At 31.8% G+C, this 19,489-nt stretch overlaps 2 protein-coding genes across 2 annotated transcripts; both read right to left on the bottom strand.

Moving 5' to 3' along the window:
* Positions 1-8,926: 8,926 nt before the first annotated feature.
* On the bottom strand, positions 8,927-11,852 carry LOC120270613 (2-alkenal reductase (NADP(+)-dependent)-like). Its single transcript, XM_039277664.1, has 5 exons — positions 11,540-11,852; positions 10,401-10,578; positions 10,108-10,274; positions 9,903-9,985; positions 8,927-9,579 (listed from the first exon to the last, which is right to left on the bottom strand). The coding sequence occupies exons 1-5, from the start codon at positions 11,771-11,773 to the stop codon at positions 9,201-9,203; spliced, it is 1,041 nt and encodes a 346-aa protein (XP_039133598.1). The 5' UTR covers positions 11,774-11,852; the 3' UTR covers positions 8,927-9,200.
* A 4,114-nt stretch (positions 11,853-15,966) lies between these two features.
* On the bottom strand, positions 15,967-17,404 carry LOC120270609 (2-alkenal reductase (NADP(+)-dependent)-like). Its single transcript, XM_039277661.1, has 3 exons — positions 17,069-17,404; positions 16,800-16,977; positions 15,967-16,699 (listed from the first exon to the last, which is right to left on the bottom strand). The coding sequence occupies exons 1-3, from the start codon at positions 17,321-17,323 to the stop codon at positions 16,071-16,073; spliced, it is 1,062 nt and encodes a 353-aa protein (XP_039133595.1). The 5' UTR covers positions 17,324-17,404; the 3' UTR covers positions 15,967-16,070.
* Positions 17,405-19,489: the final 2,085 nt, after the last annotated feature.

The following is a 19,489-nucleotide window of genomic DNA, read 5'->3' as shown; positions in this document are numbered from 1 at the left end:
AATTAACAAACAACATGCAACATTTTTGTTCGTCAATTTGATCCTGAAGAAAATTCTTTTCATGGTAGCAGTGCAATGGTATAGCTAGCAGTTACCACATTGATTTGAGAAGACGATGGTGTGATTGTGGTGAGTTTCAAACATTTCATTTTCCTTTCGCCATGTCCTTGTAGTATGGGCATACATTCATCTACATTGGCAAGGCATACGTAGATAATGTTGATAAGGTTGAGACAATTTTTAATGTATACCATAGAGAGTTTCAGCCAATGTCAAATGAGAGATACTAGAACCCTTATAATGGTTCACGTCTATGTGTTGATCTTACAATGTGAATGCCACTTTCATCCAGCCCAAAATCCACCAGAATTCGTAATGAGATGGACATAAGGGAAGGCGGTCATCCAAAGCGTTATGGTTTATGCGTAATGACACTACAAGAATTAAGACATTTAGTGGCAATTTTTCTGTGGCTATCTATCATTTTGCCACAAAATATGAGATTTTTGTGACAAAAAAATTTACTTGACACTATAGTTTAAGTTAATTATGATGATTTATTTTTTTTCACTAATACAATTACAATCGTGACGATGTATATCAAATTTGGTGCCAAAGTAATTTTAACAAATATTATTGTCACTAATATTTTCATTTGCTTTGACATTTCTGTGAGTGTCTACTAAATATTGTCATGAAAATAAGATTATCACTACCACTGTGGTTGTAAAAGTCTTCAATCAATCTTCAATCAAATCTCACCATATATGATTGTGTTCTTGAATAGCTTCGCCCATAAATAACTTTAGATCTTTCTTTCAAATTATATTGCTATTTACAGGGACGGAACCAGGACTCAATGGTAGGGGGTAGGGGGGTGCTGAAGCGTAAAAGCAAAACAAAACAAAAAAATAAAAATAATAATTCAACAAAATAATTATTTTAAATGAAGATTAATGTGCTAATATAACAAAAAAATTGAATACACATATTAAAAATATATATAGAGTATAATTTAAATTTTTATTATTACCAATAGCAAATATATGAGATTTTCAATAATTCAACTAATAAAAATACATCTCAAGTTAGTATATTTTTTAAAATATGATAAAATTGATCTCTCTCACTACAAACAACCAAACTATTGTTTATAAAAAGCATTTGTTATTTCACTCTAGCATATATAGTATATTATAACATGTGCATATATGTAATAATATATTTGTTAGGCCTCATGATCAATTTAATTTTTTTTTAAAATTATTAAAATTTGCATTTAAGATTTTTTTAAATTAAAATTTTGAAATTCTAGTAATTTTTAAATTAAAAAATAAAATGTGAAAAAAAATGCACCAAGAGAGATTTGAACTTGGGTGGTTTGAGCTAATCCTATATTACTTGGTTTTGTGTATCCAAATATTATATTTTATATTAATTTGAATATAGGAAAACTGATAATCATCAAATCTTATATTGTTTAAAAAATATTCTCTCCGACGCCAAGGGGAGGCTTCAGCCCCTGCTAGCGCCCCCTTGGTTCCGCCTCTCGCTAATTATGGTATTGAGAATCATGTTGGCTTACCTTTTCTTTTCTTAGTTTGTGTCTTCAAATAGATTCATTTCATACCAAACTAAGCTCTATGCAATCTTCATGATGCTTTTTTATTTTTACCTATAATAGATTATTCTTCTCTCTTAGAAATATATCTATCATAAAAGGAGTTTACCAAAGATATAATTAATCATTTTGGATCTTATCAAAGATAAATAAAATCATACTTAAGATAAACTTGCTCTTTAGAGAGATCATTTTACCTTAATGCTCTTTCTAAAAATAGTTATTCTTCATATGAACTATTAACATGAATTTCTCTAAACATAATCTCCCATTATGATCTTCTAGCCATCATATCTTCATGTGCCATGTTATCATGCGTTAGCCACATCCTCATCATTGTCACCACTTTTTTTATCAAGTCATCACTGTCACGTCATCTTCTTTTACCATGACATTTCTTGGTTTGTCACATAATGTTAATCCAAGTCTTCAGACCTAACAGTTTATTATTATTATTTTTTAAAAAGTTATCAAGGAAATTGTTCCAATTTAAACTTTGTGGTGATTTTTACTGGGGGAAAGCTAATCTTGAACGTATCAATTGGGCTAACATTACTCGTATTCCTAAGAGCCAGGCCCCTGAGGACCCCTCTCACTACCGGCCCATTAGCCTGATCAATTCATCTCTTAAGATTATCTCCAAGCTATTAGCTAACAGACTTAGGCTCAAAATTGACTCGCTGATTGATTCATCTCAATCAACGTTTATCAAAAACTGGTGTATCATTGATAACATTGTTTCTGCTCAAGAGATCATCTACTATATGCAAAAAAAATCATCTTCCTGGTTTGATTCTCAAAGTTGACTTTGCCAAAGCATTCGATACTGTGGACTGGAGCTTCATGATTGAGCTCTTAAAAGCACGTGGTTTCAGTGATAAATGGGTGGGGTGGATTAGCTCTATTTTCACCACATCCAAAGCGAAGTTCCTGATAAATGGGGTTCAAAGGAGATATGTTCGTTATCGCAGAGGACTTCGACAAGGAGACCCGCTTTCCCCTCTCCTATTTGTCCTCGCTGTTGATGTCCTCAGCACCATGTTTAACAATGCTCTTAACTCTGGAATCCTGCTTGGCATGCCACTTAGAGATACTGGAGTTAAAATGTGTCACTTACAATATGCTGATGACCTGCTCATTCTTACAACTGGGGGTAGAGAAGATCTTCGCATCATCAAACTCATTCTTTATATATTTGAAGGATTATCTGACTTAAAGTTAACTCTGAAAAAACTTGCCTTTTTGCCACCCAAAGAAACCTTGAGCCCCATATTTCTCTTGCTAGAACAGTGATTTGCAGATCTGGTGTCCTTCCAATAACTTATCTGGGGATACCTATCTCAGGGGGCGTCCACGCAGACAAGATTGGGACATCCTTTTAAGCAAGATTCGTTCGCGTCTTGCTTCTTGGAAATCTAGGTTATTTTATTTGGGTGATCTCCTCACTTTAGTCAATTCGGTCCTCACTGCTATACCCACCTACTGGATGTCTATCTTCAAACTTCCTGTTTGGGTAATTAGAAACATTGACAGAATTAGAAGAGATTTCTTATGGTCTGGACCAGACTTCCAACATAGCAAAATTCGACTGGTCAACTGGACAGGGTTATGCAGACCTACTGAGCTTGGTGGGTGGGGAATTATGAATCTCAAAACTTTCAACAGTGTCCTCCTTGGAAAATGGTGGTGGAAGATCAGCTCCGGGAGCCGTTGGTGTGGAGAGAATATCATTAAGGAAAATTATTTCAAAAATATCCCAACATGGAATTTACATCACAAGCAATGTAGGCATAGATCCTTCTTTTGGAATGATATCCTATATTCCCTGCCAGCATTCAGAAAAAATTCTGTGTCAATTGTCAAAAATGAATCCTCCACTCTGTTCTGGCTTGACAACTGGGTCAAGGGGTGTGCTCCTGCTGACATTTGGCCCCATCTTTTCCACTTAGCTTAGTCTAGGGAAGAAACAATTGATGACTTTTCTAGCAGGGGGTCCCTCCTTACCTTTGGTGATTCGCCTGCAGCAAGCAATCTTCTCAACTCACTCCAAGCCCAATCCTCTTCTGGGATTGATGAGAGGCGTTGGAAACTATCACCAAATGGAAGGTTCTCTGTTAAAACCTTCTACAACTTTTTAATCGATGGAGGTATCCGTTGTCATAAAACCAATATCATCCTTAAGGGTGATTGCCCCAAAAAGATTAACCTCTTTAACTGGCTGGCTTGGGATAACAAGATCTTGACTTTAGACAATCTCGCCTTGCGTAGATGTAATGTTTTACCTACGTCTACATGTGTGATGTGCCATGCTGGGGTCGAGACTGCTGAGCATCTCCTGATACACTTCCCCTTGGCTACCCATATTTGGACCTTCTTTGGTCATTTATTAGAGATCCGTCGTATCCCTAGGTCTCTTCTGGATCTTTGGGGTATATGGCGCGTGGTCTCTTCCAAAATCCTTGCTCTACTTTTGGGATTTGCTTGTAAAGGCTATCAATTGGAATATTTGGATTGAGAGAAATGCTCGTATTTTTAATGCTATTTGTCTCCCACCTTCTGCTTTGATTTTAAAGATTGAGCGTATGGTTCTGTTGTGGTTTTTTGCAGCTCCTGATTCTAAGAGGACGAAAATTGAGGAGCCGTTGGCGAAGGTTAAGCGAAGTTTGGAGTTTCTCTCTTCGAGGATACTGAGATCCTCCACCCTCTGTGGAGCGACCGCACTTCCCATGGCGAGATCTAGTTCTCTTGTTTCTTTTGTACCCCTATTGGACTGTTCTTTCCTCTAAGGGTTGGTCTTCTGTTTCTTCTTGTTCTATCCTCCACTCCTTGTGGTATTTTTGTTGTACCTCTTCTTAACCTCCTGTACTCATTCCTTGTTTTTAATGAATAGTGGTTCATCCACTTTTTCAAAAAAAAAAATAAAAAATAAAAAATAAAATTATGGGCAGCATAATGACAGCAGCCCTTGCATGAGAGTTTTGACCAAGATATTTAGGATTGGTATGAGCTTTTGTCTTAACTATTTTATACACATACTCATGAAATTGAGTTCGTATCTAAGCTTAATTTAGTGTTAACAATTAATTTATAGACATGATTGTCACATCGAGTTTTGTTAATATGTGAGGGAAGCAACAAACGTTCCCCAGAATATTTTAGAGAAGCAAAGGCATTTAAGATCTGATAAGATCATAGGTTATATATATTAAGAAAAAGATAAATATCAAATTTATCAAAACATAACAGAAGTACAAGGAAAAGAACACATGTCCACTTGGTGTGAAAATATAAACCAATAAACAAAAAAGTACAGAGCTTGTAACAGATTAATATAAATAAAGAAAAAAAGGATAAAAAAAACTGCGATGATGACCCGAGACTCAACGAGGCTGTCCTACCTGAATAAGACTTATAGCCTGAAGTCACATGATTGCAGTTGAGGTTGAAGCCTGTGTTTTAGGGTTGCATTACAGAGAAGACCTGGGATCATATATATAGATTAAATATAAAATATTTTAAAATAAACTAAAATATAAATTAAAAAAAATTAAAATGGTGATTTTTTTATAAGGTTAACAAATCACTTACCTCAATCAATATTGTGAGAGAGAGTTGATTGTTCAACCACTCATTTGAGGGGAAAAAAAAAAGTTTCTATTTTTCTAATGAAAAGTGGAATAAAAAAAATATGACTCGTTCAATCATTAAAAATACATAGATCCAAAAAAAAATCAATCCTGTATATATCAATTCCAATTGCAATTTTTTTTGTTAAAAAAAAAAAAAACTTACCCGTATTATCTTCAAGTTTACTTTCTAAAATAAAATAATTTTTATTTATTATATAAAACAATTCTGACCCAGATTGTACTGCAAAGAATGGTTGAGGGGTAAAATGAAATGGGTTGAAATTCTATGTCATGTTTGTTTTCAATTGTTTTTTTGAAAAGTAGTTGGGTTGTTTGTTTTTTTGTTCTTTGAAAATCGCGGAAAGCTGTATCTTTATTGCTTTACTAAAAGATTGAAATAAAAGTAAAAAAAATGTCCATAACTATGCTGTAAACAATATATATAAGACTTAAAGTGGATGTTAAAACTATATATATTTGATAAAATTGATAAATGATAAAGTAAAAAATAAATAGGTATGTAAATGTACTGGTTACGGTGATTTGACTAATCATCTAAAGATAAACCCTCAGCCATACAACTCTGAAGGAGAGAAAGAGAAGTATTTTTCACACAGAACTCTCACAAAAAACACAAAAATATTCTTGTTAAAATTTTATATTCATGCCTACTGTGGGTTAATTTTCTTTATAAATCACTCAAGTTTGGCCAAATTTCATTTTGCTCACCGATGTTTGATTTGTTTCTAAATGCTCACTCAAGTTTTTAATCCTTTCACTGGCGGGTCACTCGACTGATTAATGTTTTAATCAGCTGACATGGAAGCTTGATTAACATTTTAATCACTCAAGTGGCTGAACACGTGGCATTATGTTGCCACATCATCAAGTCCCTGTCTAGCAACCAAAGTGAACAATAACTAATAAGTATAATACCCTAGTTGGTCCCTCTACTTTTCTCTCTCTTCCCTTTTGGTCCCTCTACTCATAAATGCTCCCGACTACTCCCTCTACTTTTGAAAATGTGCCCACTTAGTTAAAAATGTTCCCAACCAGTCCCTCTACTTTTAGAAATGTGCCCACTTAGTCCCTCTAGGTGGACACATTTTTAAAAAGTAGAGGACTCGATGAGAGCATTTTTAACTAAGTGACATCTTTCAAAAGAGAGGACTAGATGGGAGCATTTCGAAAAGAAAGTCTCAAAAAAGAGAGAAAAGTACAGGGACTATTTTGGTGATTATACCTAACTAATAATAAAGCTACTTTATTCCTCTAATGAAGAACACCACATCATCCTCTACACCATCATCACATTCACCCTCACCTTCATCTTCCTCTCCGACCATGGCTGGTGCTGATGATAGCGTCAACCCCACCCTCTTCCTCCCATCGGCCCCCTTCCCCTCCCAATCATAGGCCACCTTTTACGGTAATGAACTTCTTACTTAGCCGAGTAGTTCATCACCTTTTATGTGACCTCTAATAACATGGTTCTGAAGAGATCTACTTGAGAGAAAGCCTGAACAATGTGACTTTGAATGTGATGGCGATGATGTTGATAGGGAAGAGGTATGAAGGATATGATGAAGAAAGGGTGAAGCTCAGGAGGGTGACTGAGGAGGTGTTCTTGTTGGTTGGTTCATCAGCCATGGAGGACTTCTTGCCCTTTCCAAGATTGGTAGGGTTTGTGAGTGGGTTGAAGAAAAGGATGATGAGGTTGGAGAAGGAGATGGATGCGTTGTTTCAGAGTTTGGTGGATGAATGGCACCGGCAATGGAGCAACTGTGGGAGTGAGGAGGAGAAGAAGAAGCCGGTGATTGATGTGTTGTTGGAGAAGAAGAGGGCAATGATGTGGCAACATAATGTGATGTGTGCGCAGAGTAGGATCTTACATCCTCCACGTCAGTTGATTAAAACATTAATCAGTCGGGTCACCCTCCAGTGAAAGGATTAAAAACTTGAATGAGCATTTAGAAACAAATCAAACATCGGTGAGCAAAATAAAATTTGGCCAAACTTGAGTGATACATAAAAAAAAATTAACCGCCTACTGTGTCTTGCCTTTCAAAAATTAAAAAAAAACTTTCATTTTAAATTAATTCATAAGCCCAAAAAAAAAAAACATGTGATGATTATCCGATTTGATCTTTCTTCTCTGTCCAAAACACAATTGAGAAACTCTGGTGTCATTGCGGCAGCCTTTATCACTTTAAAAAAAGAACTCATTCCAAATTGGGTGGCCTTTGTTTGTAGCTCCAACAAATTTTATTTTATTTTATTATTTTTTAACAAATATAATAACTGCAGTTAGAGAACTGTGCACAACTGAGAATTGAGCCATTATACACCCTCATCCAGTAACGGTTTGAATTATATATTCACAATCATAACCACGGACCTATTATCATCACTGTGTCTAGCGAGATTTAAGTTTTAATAAATCTCCAATTAGATTTTAAGTTCTTAATCAAAATTTTCAGATAACTTGCTATTTATATGGTAATTGTTTGGTTTTGGCTCCATCTCATATGATGGCCCATTAGCTTATAATTAACATAATTAATTTGACTTAATAATAAAAATGTAATAAAAATATCTCTTTTCATATGGCCAGTTTGTCTTCAAAAGAACAACAAAGAAAAATTAAAAATAGAAAGTTTGTGTTCTTAATTGATGGTCATTTAATGGTTGATTTTAATAAAATTTCAGTAATGTAATCCTCTCAACAACCTCTACACAATCAATTTTGATTTTCAAATATGTTTTTTATTTGTGAGATCTTTCTAAATTAATTTTTTTTTATTTTGAAGTTATAGTTTTTTTCCCACGTTTATTGTAGATGTTGATTATTTAGTGAGGATTATTTATTAATAATATGAATCAACCATAAACTCTCAATTATTAAGTTAGAAAGAACCTCTAAACTTTGGTTTGGGAGAGTAATAAAATACCATTTTTTTTTTTTATTATAATGGTGGTGCAGTAGAATTATTCATTTGGATGGAAATCCTATGGTTTTTCCCACGTTAAAAATCTAGTGTTTTGTGATTCTTTATTTTATTATTTTTAACATTGAGTATTGATATTGTTTCCTGCTTAATTTATTAGGTCTAGTTAAATAATAAATAGGGTAGGAGAAATTAATTATAATTGTTTAACTGAAATTAATTTATTTTTATGTCCATTACCAACATGAAGTTAGGTGATGCATATTTATAATAACTAGGGGTGTTTGGTTGCAAGGATTGAATTGGGAATGAATCTTTGCATTGAATAAACCTTTGTTTGGATGTGGAGTAACAAGAGTGGAAGATGATTGAAGGAGTGAGGAGATTGTAAAGGGTATTCACAATCATCATAATAATATTACCCTTGTGGAAATATCTATCTCCAATTGTTTTCTCTCTCGATCGTTCCGGCAGCTGTGGAGAGAACGGCGACTATTGTCGGCTGTGTGAGAACGGCAATCATTTGAGCAGCTGTGAGAGAACGGCAACCAATTAGGGCATTAATCTAATACATTTTCTCCGATTCAGTTTTTTTTTTTTTTTTTAAAGCATCATTTTGTGATTTTTTTTATTTTCTTACTGAAACCGATCAGTGAGTTTTTAAGCATAATTTTAAAAAGAAAGAATGTATAAGTAAATGCACAACATCATCACATGGCTAGCTAGTTTAGTTATTTATTTAAAATTAAAGGAAAGATGACAATGACATATTGATTTGATAATACATCTTCGTGTTTATTATAAATCAATTAGTCAATTGTTTCCCAACATTAATTTTTTCATGTAAATAGTGTAGTGAAAGCACCAGGGGTATTCTCCATATCTTCAATCTTGTATACACCATGTCTTTCTTAGCGTCCTAATCACTCATCTTCATAAATATATATATGGTTATATAATTTCTCCATTCTCAATAAGTTTGTGAAGGGATATCAGACTTGTCTACTCATGAGCAATCACAACCAATTTTTTGCCGACATTCAGACCTTTAAACAGACTAATTAGCGCTGCCGGCCCATTCTCTAGTCCTTCAACTTTATCTTCAACATATTTGATCTCGTCTTGTCTGATATCTGGTATGATTTTTTCTACAAATTCTAAGTATAGATGGTAGTAATCAAGAATCAGGAATCCCTTACATCGGATTCGATTCGCGATAATGTGCATTAAGTTGTGCACACCCTCGGGTTTTTCAAGATTGTACTGAGAAATCATCCCGCAAGCAGAAATCCTGCCGTGGGGTCTCATGTTCAGTAGCACGGCGTCGAGAATTGCACCGCCAACATTGTCGAAGTAGATGTCAATGCCTTCCGGGAAGTACCTGAACATCAAATGATGATTGAGTTTGTTAGCAGAATATTTAATTAAGAAGAAGAGGTATCATGTGATTGAAACATGTAGGAGTAGGCAAGCAGGTATTCAGAAGTTTTGAACATTTCCAAACTGATTATCAGTTATTGAACATTCATTGGACTGAAAAAAAAAGAATCAGAACAACAGTACTTGTTTTCAAAAGAACTTCTCCAAATGCAATGCCAAACATGCCCATTAGCCTGAACATCTACCAATTGATAAGCAGCAAAACAGAGAGGAATTAAGTTCACAATAAGTTAAACAAACAACATGGTTCAAAACCATCATCACCTCTTCAAAGCTGCATTAAAGTCAGGTTCCTTTTTATAGTTAAAAGCCTCATCAAAATCAAACTTGTTCTTGAGTAAGTCAACCTGCCCAAAAAAAAAGATGAACACCTCATCAGGACTACCCCCTAGTTTGCTGCATCATGGACATCTAAAGTTGGCAAGAATAAAACAGTAAATCAAATAAAAACACTTTTGACCATGCAGACCTTTTCATCAGAGCCAGCACTACCAACCACATAACAACCCATTAATTTGGCAAATTGGCCAACAAGCTGACCAACAGCACCTGATGCTGCTGATACAAAAACATATTCCCCTTGTTTTGGAGCACAAATCTCATAAAATCCAATATATGCTGTAAATCCTGGCATGCCTGCAAAATTAACATGGAAGTGATGCTGCAGATCAACCAAAACTACCGGATTATATTCCTTTAGAGTTTGAATACTTTTACCAAATTTGGTTTATGTAGTCTACACAAATTAATAACACTACTCACCTAGAATACCAGTGTAATAAGAAAGGGGAACATCAGTGTCTTTGATCTTAGAAAAGCTTTCAGGATTTGTTATGACACTGTATTCTTCCCATCCTGTCATTCCGTAAACAAAGTCCCCCACACTGAAATCTGTATGCCCAGAATACACTACTTTGCTCACACCTAAACCAGTGATTACCTGTCAAACAAAACATAGGCACTAATGCAATTTGAAGCTCTGAAGTAAAACTTTTTTTTATTTCAATTAAAGTGGAGAAATCAAAATATAGTACATCAATAAAAATAACATAGTACTTTGTCAAAAAAAAAAAAACATAGTGAGGCCACTGGAAACCAAGATCAAAACAAGAGTATGGGTCACACTAGCCAGACTAATCAGACATCAATTCCAGTAAAATATATTTGGTTTTGATAAAAATGGACAAATCATTTATTAATTAGTGTTGTTTTTAACTTTTAGAATAAAGCACGTAGAAGCTTAGATATAAAAGCACTTCTTCTGTGCAATTTGTTAATTTTGAATGCTAATTTGGTATCCCATAAACACTCCTACAAAAACTTGGTGGTGGTTTTTGAAGAAAACCATTTATGCATTGTCAATAGTATAGGACTTATACTTAATTTTATATACTGAAAACAACAGGAAAAAAAATAAAAAATACACAATATTTGCTAGCATGCCGGTATTTATTTAAATAAACAACATCATCATTTATATAAAACAACATCACTATATCAAAACTAGAGGACTCTGTCCGACAATCAAATGAAGTCTTTGACTTCCTTGATTCAATTAACACTAACTTAGATGAAACAACAATAATCAATTCTAAAACTGACTAAAATGTCTATATTTTTTTATTTTAGTTTCAATCATGTTTGTAACCTATTCTACTTTATTTAACAAAGTTTTGGTTTATCCTTAAAAAAAAAAAAAAACATTCAATATTAATTATCACACTAAACTAGAGATGAACGAATTAAAAATAAATAAACATATATTTATATAACATATATATATATATATATATCAGATCGAGCAACAAATAGTACTAAAAACCAAAAAGTATTAACTTTTAAATAAAAAAAAAAAATAGAAAAATGGGAGATTGAATCATTTAATTGATAAGAATTAATACCGAGCCGGCGGCGAATTCGGTAACGTAGTTGGGTTCATCGTGCTTGGACATGCAGCTCCGCATGTAAGGATCGCAGGAGAGGTAAAGATTCTTGACGATCATCCCCGGCGATCCCTCGGGAAGCTTCAATTGGATGGTGTCGGAGGTGATGAGCTCCATGTCCGTCTCTTTGACGAACCCGGTGATGTAGTTCTTGAAGATAACCTTCTTGTTTGGCACCAGCTCCGCCGCCATTGTTATGAGATTCGGAGAAATGGCTTCTGGATTTTTGCGTGGAATTTGAGGCTGTCTCGCGTCAAGAAAATAATGTTCAGTTCAGTGAAATCGTGGTTTTTTATTTTTTAATTTATAAATATGAATAATTTACAACTTTATTGAAAAAGAAAAACTCAAAAAACAAACATCAGACCGGGATTTTTCACTTTTCAGTAACAATATAATTATTATAATCATAAATATTTGAATTTTAAAAATAAAAATAAAATAAAATTTTGTGTTTGGGTTATTACTGTATTTATTTATTTATTTATTTATTTTTTTGAAGTGGTTTGTAAATATAGCATTAGCTAGCGAGCCAAATGAGCTCCGGTGATAAGCGAGCCAGATCTCCCCGATCAAATACAGTTTGTTCTGGCGGCAAACAATCCAGACAACCCCCCTCCTCTGTTGATGCCAATCTTTGTTAACTATCTTTGGTTTGCACCATTCTTGTGAATAGTGTACTTTCTTTTTTTGCGTCTTTTTTTGTAATTAGTTATGTTACATTTTTGATGACCGAGTTTATGTTCTCTTCTATTTTTTTTAATGAATGGGTGTTTATTTTTTTCATCTGGCATTGGCATTGGAAAAATATTATTTTAATAAATAGATATTGTTTTTAAAAAAACTTTAATAATTGTATTAATTATTTAAGCTATTATTTTTTTATTATTAAATTAAATATTAAAATTATTATTAAATGATACTGCCGTTTATTAAAGTACCTAATTCACACTCATTAAAAAAATTAATTAATATTAGTTGGTAACTTAAAACTTATAAAAATTATACTAACTTTTCAATACTACCCTTATTTAAAATATGTTTTGAAAATTATATAATTGAATTTAATATATTGAAAGTTATAGAAACATATAAAATATAAAAGATAAATTTTAAAAAAATATTTAATTTTGCACAAAATTTATAAATGGACAAGTAAAAATGAACAAAGAACAATTCCAAAATGTGACAAATAAAAATAAACGGAAGAAGTATTATTCATAGATAGATTTCTTGTAATTAATATTTTTCACCACCCCCACGCCATTCGTTTTCCTCCACCTCAAACCCAAGCTTCAAAAATCATTTTTTCCATTGAGCCCTTGCTTAATGATTATCAACTACATCAGCACCTAGACGAGAAGAACCATGCTCTTCAATAGCGGTTTGGGCCAAAAACAATAAAAATGGGTTTGATATAACTTGCTTAAAGGCTAGAAATTCACTAAAGAAATTAAACTTTAGTTTACTAGTAAACCCAAATACATGTAAACAAACACTACTTTATGTTTTTTATTTTTTATTCTACAAAATATTTCTCTCTCTTATATTTTTATTGTTAAAATATCTATTAGAATATATAGCATTTATGTAAATCTTCATCCACTGATTCCAAAATATTTTGATGAAATAAAAATATACATTATCAGTGGCGGAGTATTTTATAAATTAACACATTAAATAAAAATAAAAAATTAGCTACACCTCCCTGTGTTTTTGTCAAATCCAATATATATATATATATATATATATATACATACAAATGGCTACAAGCGCCCCCATTTAAAATGTGTTTAAAAGATAAATAAGTACAAAAATGTATTAATTACATTAACTTAACGATTTCTAAAGATTTACTATAAATGACATACTAAAATAATAAAGATATGTTATATATATATTTAAAATAATATATTAAAAATTATATATTAATAATGAAAAATTTCTCTACAATATAATGTTAGACAAGTAAAAAATACCATTTTTTTCAAAACATCCACACTGAAATTGATTGAACAACATAATAGATAATGCATTATGTGCAAGATAGCAACCATCAACCAACCATAGCATTGAAAAGGACCATCAACCAACCGCAATATTGAAAAGGATCATCAACAAACCGGAGTATTGAAAACGACACAGACAAGGCTCCATATGCATAATCTTTTCTTGTTAATCCTCAACCATACATTAATAGGGAGTTAAATACTCGACCTCTCTAATGATACTAATGGGAGTCAAAAGCCTTATCATTCGGCTATTACGATGGTGATTTTAATTAATAAAATCAAACTAACAATTATATAATATATTCTCTAGAGTCCAAATTATTTGTTAGGGATTTTTTTTATTTCAAATTAATTGTCAATTTAAAAATTCTATAAGTAGTCATTACGATTTTCCAATGTTACCCATCTAATTTAATAAAATTTATTTAAAAAGAGAGTGTATCAATAAAATAAAAACCCTAAATATAAGGGTAAAATTGTCTTTTAATATTACTTCTTTTGAGTAGAGTTGTAGTAGCACTTTTGCTATTTATACAAATCTTAAACGTGATAGATAATTTAGACTAGATGGAATATTAAGATATTTTATAATGATATTATTGAAAAATAATTATTTAAAAATGTTTTTATTAAATCTGGTCTTTTGTCGCCTAAATTTTTGAACTTCACTCTACCTAATTCATTGTCTAAAATCTAGACTGCCTGGATCCCATTGCTTCATTCTCAAATTCGAACCCTTTGGGATCTTATTGCAAGAGCCATCATGTGATGTATTTGGCTGGAAAGAAACGCTCGCATATTTTAATCTCTTGCTTCACCTTCCTACTCTTTAATAGTTAAAACTACTAATATGCTTCTTTCATGGTTTTCTACAGCTGCAGATAGTAACCAACACTTTCTAAGTGAGGCTTCCCAGAGGATAAAGCGCTCCATCAACTTCACCAGCGTTAGGTTTTCGAATCAAATAGGCGATCCAGACCTTAATCAAGCCTTGGAGTAGGTTTCTGCTCTCGTCAGCTTTTGTTGGCCTGTGCTCTCAAAAGGAGGCTTTCGCCAATTAGGCTGTTTTCTCCTTTTCTTTTGTTCTTGTTGTTTTGTTTCTGTTGTTTCACCTTTGTTCTGTTGTTCCTCACCTCTGGTGAGCGATTTTTGTTAGTTTCTGTACTTTGGTTACTTGTATTTGGTTGTTTTTTCTTTTAATAAATTTATGATTTATCCACTTTCATAAAATATATATATATATATATATATATATATATATATATATATATCAAACTAGCATTAAAATGATGGTGGGTTGGCGGCAGAGATGGTGTTTTTCTTGGTATCTCTGATTCTCTATGGGGTGCATGATTAAGGTGATATTCTCAGTTGTTGATGTCTTTCAATTTTAAATTAGGCTAAACTTACATTGTATTTTAACTTAGGTTAATTTAAACTATAAATTGCTCACTAATTTAAATCAGGCTAATTAGGCTAAACTAATATTGTATTTTCCTAATTTAAATTTTAAAACTGATCGAACTACATCTTGGGGCCACCAAACACTCTGTGGCCACCAAATGCCTATAATAAAATTTTTAAAAGATAAATGCTGGTTGAGCCACATGAAAAAACCCATTAGAGATATTCTAAAGACAAATTGTGGATATATTTTCTTAAAGGTTATATTTATTTATATTCTACATATATAGAACCCATATTTATTTGTTATATAAATTTTATGTTGAAAAACTAATTTTATATTGAATGAATCCAAACAAAAAACAAATATCAATGATAGCAATGAATAAGATAGTCGAACTCAGACCCACCCAGTTTGTTTGATAAAAAAATCAAGAACTGACCATACTCTTTAACTCGGACTTTAAATGATCCGGTTAAGAATTGGGAAATCAGTCCGATTTGATCATGAACTGATTAAATAGATCGGATCTACTAGCTGATAGAAAAAAAAAAGAGACATAAAAAGTGAAGGATGAGCACGGTCATTTAACATAGATTAAAAAAAAAATAGAGAAACATAAGAGTGAAAGAAAAGCATCAACAAAGAGGAGATTGAGAAGTGAAGATGAAACAACCGCACAGAGAGACAAGGGCATTTGTGAGGCATATGATGAGATATTTATTTTATTTTTATTTTTTATTTTTTAAAAAACATTTTATAGTTTTAGGAAATTAGCGATTGTATATAAAATTAAAATTGTAATTATAAAATTAATTAATTATGTTTTTTTATTTATTATAAATAAAGATTATATTATATTATTATAATTATTAAATATTATAATATATTTTTAAATATATTATTATTAATCCTGTGATTAATGAACCCTGAGCCCTTGACACTGGCAGGCCATTGACCCGGTGAAATTCACGGATAAAACAGAGTGACTTTGATTATTATGAATTTGAAACAAATTGCATTCTCAGCAGAGGAAAGGAAACAATATAAAACAAGAAATTCAGATTCATGTTCACTCTTCAGCAACAACAACCAATTGTTTCCCGATATTTTTTCCAGTAAAAAGTCCAACAAGAGCAGAAGGAGCATTCTCAATGCCTTCAGCCTTGTCTTCTAAGTATGTGATTTCTCCATTCTTAATGTAAGGTATAATCAGCTCCAGAAACTTGGGATAAAGATCAAAATAGTCAGCAACATTGAATCCTTTCATTGTGAGTTGTTTGGTGATCACTCTCACCAAGAAATGCACTCCTTCCAGCTTCTCCAAATTATACTGTGAAATCATTCCACATGCTGATATCCTGCCTTTGTCCCTCATGTTCAAAAGAACAGCATCAAGCATTGCACCACCGACGTTCTCGAAATATATATCTATACCTTTAGGAAAGCATCTCCTTAATGCGGCTCTCAAGCTCTTCTCCTTCTTGTAGTTAAAAGCATCATCAAAACCAAACTTGGTTTTCAAAAGCTCAACCTTCTCATCAGAACCAGCAGTACCAACAACATAGCATCCCATGAGTTTGGCCAATTGTCCCACAAGCTGCCCAACAGCTCCTGATGCTGCTGATATGAATACATACTCTCCTTTCTTTGGAGAACATATCTCATTGAATCCTACATATGCTGTGAATCCTGTCATACCTGCACATATAACATGTTATTATATAAATGGACTGACTGAACTTATATAAATCATCTTCAAAAAAGCTATTTTTATGACCAACATATATATCTTAATTACCAAGGAGGCCAGTGTAATAAGAAAGAGGAACATCAGTGAATGGGATCTTGAAAATTTTCTCAGTGTCAGTGATGAGACTATACTCTTCCCATCCAGTTATCCCCCATACATACTCCCCTTCTTTGAAATCAGGATGACCAGATTCCAATACTCTACTCACTCCAAAACCTTTGATAACCTACATACATATATGTGTACATATCAGACGTTAAATAATTAAACAAAATAATGAGGACAAAAACAAACAGAGATTAAATCAAGAAACATACATTGCCAGGCACAAAAGCTTCAATGTAGTGAGACTCGCTCATCTTGGACATTAGAGCTCTCATGAAAGGATCACAAGAAAGATAGAGGTTCTTAACTAGAACAGTATCCTTAGATCCTTCATGAGGAAGTTCAAGAAGGATAGTTTCATCAGTGACAACCTCCATATCACTCTCTTGCACAAACCCATTCACATACTTCTTCAACAACACCTTCTTGTTTCCCTTAACCACTCCTTTTTCATCTCCAAAAGCCATAACTCAAAAGAGATGTAGTTTAGCTTAGAATATTATTACTATTACTTCTAACTTGTAAGCTCTTGCATACATGTGTTCACAGTTTGCCTTCTTATTTATAGTAAATGATGAATGATTATGAAGGTGTTCAGGTATGATTTTTATCAAGATGGTCTTGGTCTTGGTCTTGGTCTCTGGCAGCCTAAATAGAAAGCTAAAGCCACATTTTTCAACTTGAAGATCTTTTCTTATTTGCTCACCTACTCTTGGATTTGTTTATTATTATTTTTAAAAGATAAAGATATCAAGGAAATTGTTCCAATTCTAAATTATGGAGCCGCATAATGATAGCAGCCATTGCATGAGAGTTTTGACCAAGATATCTAGGATTGGTATGAGCTTTTGTCTTTAAACTATTTTATACACATATTTGTGTGATTCACAGTGGCGGATTTAGAGGGGGGCAAGGGTGTGTTGAAGCACCCATATATCTATATATATATTATTACAATATTAATAATTATCATTTGTATGAAAAGTGATATTATTTATTTATTTTTTCAAAATTATACCTATAATATTTAAAATAAATTAATAAAAATAATAATATTATTATATTAAATAAAATTGATGTTGGGTGACCCTAATAAATAATATGGCTAACCAAAAACATGGATCTTCAAATATTTTGTTTTAAAATTTTATATTTAGATATATTTTTTATTGAACTTATCGATATATTATTATCAATTTTTTAGGATATTAATGTAAAAAATATTAATAATAAATATAAAAAATATAAACTATAAAAAAATACTATTGTTATTTCAAAATCTCTAAAAACAATCATTGTATTCGTGAGTTTTATTCTTTGCTCAATCTCTTCCAACTTTTAAGTTTATATTTTATCTTTCATTATATAGACTTATTATGTATTTTGTAAAATTTATTTTTATATCTGAATTAATTTGTTTAATTTTTTTGTAATTTTTGTTGTTTAAAAATATTTGATATTTATTAAATAATTATTTGATATATGTTAAATATTTATTTGACTATTTGTTATGAAAATTGTTGTGAAAATGGTTAGATATTTATTGTGATTATTTACTATAATAAATTAATTATTTATAGATTATTTTTTAAATAATTGTTGCATAAATGAATTTATATAGTGAATTTGTGCAAAGTCATTTTTTAATTGTATTATTTGTCAATTTAATGTTTAACATTTAGTTAAATTATTTGCTAATTATGTAAATATGATAAAATTTTTTACATCTAATGAAACCAAAATTTGTAGATGGATGTATATTTTATTTTTGAATTGTTAATTATTATTGTCTCAATTTGAATTAATTAAGTTATATAATATTTCTAAAATTTTTAAATTTGAATTCAGCACCCCCTAAATTTTGTTTCTTGTTTCGCCACTGCTTGTGAAATTGAGTTTGTATATATCTAACCTAGTCTTTAACAATTAATTTATACACATAATTATGACATCGAGTTTTGTTAATATGTGAGGGTAGTAACAAACATTCCCCAGAATATTTTGGAAGAAGCAAGGATATATATATTAAAAAAAAGCTAAATCTCAAATTTATTAAAACATAACAAAAGTAAAGAGAGAAAAACACATGTCCACTTGGGGTGAAAATATTAGCCAACAAACAGGAAAGTACAGGGCCTGAAACATGTCAATACAAATAAAAAAAAATAACAGCTGAGCTTAGGACCGATACACAAAAATGCTCTTCTATCCAGGTGAGACAAATATCATGAAGTCACAATACTTATAATTGAGCCTGAAACTTGTGTGTCAGGGTTGTTTGTCTTGCAGGAAAGGCCGGAGATCATACATTAAACATGAAATATTTTAAAATAAACTAAAATATAAACTTTAAAAATCAAAATGGTGGTTTCTTCCGTAACATTAACAAACCACATATCTCAATTAATATTATGTGAGAAATGATCTAAAAGAAAGAGTTACTATCTTTTTAATGTAAAACGGAATAAATGAAAGATAGCTTGTTCAATCATTAAAAATAATTAATATTATTAAAAATAAATAGATAAAAAAAAATTAATTCCTGTGTATATATCAATTCCAATTGCATTTTTTTGTTTAAAAAAATACCTTACACGTATTATCTTCAACTTTACTTGCGAAAATAAAATAAT

The sequence above is a fragment of the Dioscorea cayenensis genome, chromosome 10 (assembly GCF_009730915.1).
Source record: "Dioscorea cayenensis subsp. rotundata cultivar TDr96_F1 chromosome 10, TDr96_F1_v2_PseudoChromosome.rev07_lg8_w22 25.fasta, whole genome shotgun sequence".
Taxonomy (NCBI): Eukaryota; Viridiplantae; Streptophyta; class Magnoliopsida; order Dioscoreales; family Dioscoreaceae; genus Dioscorea; species Dioscorea cayenensis.
This window is presented reverse-complemented; position numbering and strand designations above follow the sequence as displayed.

Excerpts from the sequence above, each read along its gene's own strand:
- LOC120270613 (XM_039277664.1), bottom strand. The coding sequence starts at position 11,773 with ATGGCGGCGGAGCTGGTGCCAAACAAGAAGGTTATCTTCAAGAACTAC. Across the intron at positions 10,275-10,400 it reads TTATTACACTGGTATTCTAG|GCATGCCAGGATTTACAGCA; the intron begins GTGAGTAGTGTT and ends TTAATTTTGCAG. Across the intron at positions 9,580-9,902 it reads TTTAATGCAGCTTTGAAGAG|GTACTTCCCGGAAGGCATTG; the intron begins GTGATGATGGTT and ends TTTGATGTTCAG.
- LOC120270609 (XM_039277661.1), bottom strand. The coding sequence starts at position 17,323 with ATGGCTTTTGGAGATGAAAAAGGAGTGGTTAAGGGAAACAAGAAGGTG. Across the intron at positions 16,978-17,068 it reads AAGCTTTTGTGCCTGGCAAT|GTTATCAAAGGTTTTGGAGT; the intron begins GTATGTTTCTTG and ends ATATGTATGTAG. Across the intron at positions 16,700-16,799 it reads TTATTACACTGGCCTCCTTG|GTATGACAGGATTCACAGCA; the intron begins GTAATTAAGATA and ends TTATATGTGCAG.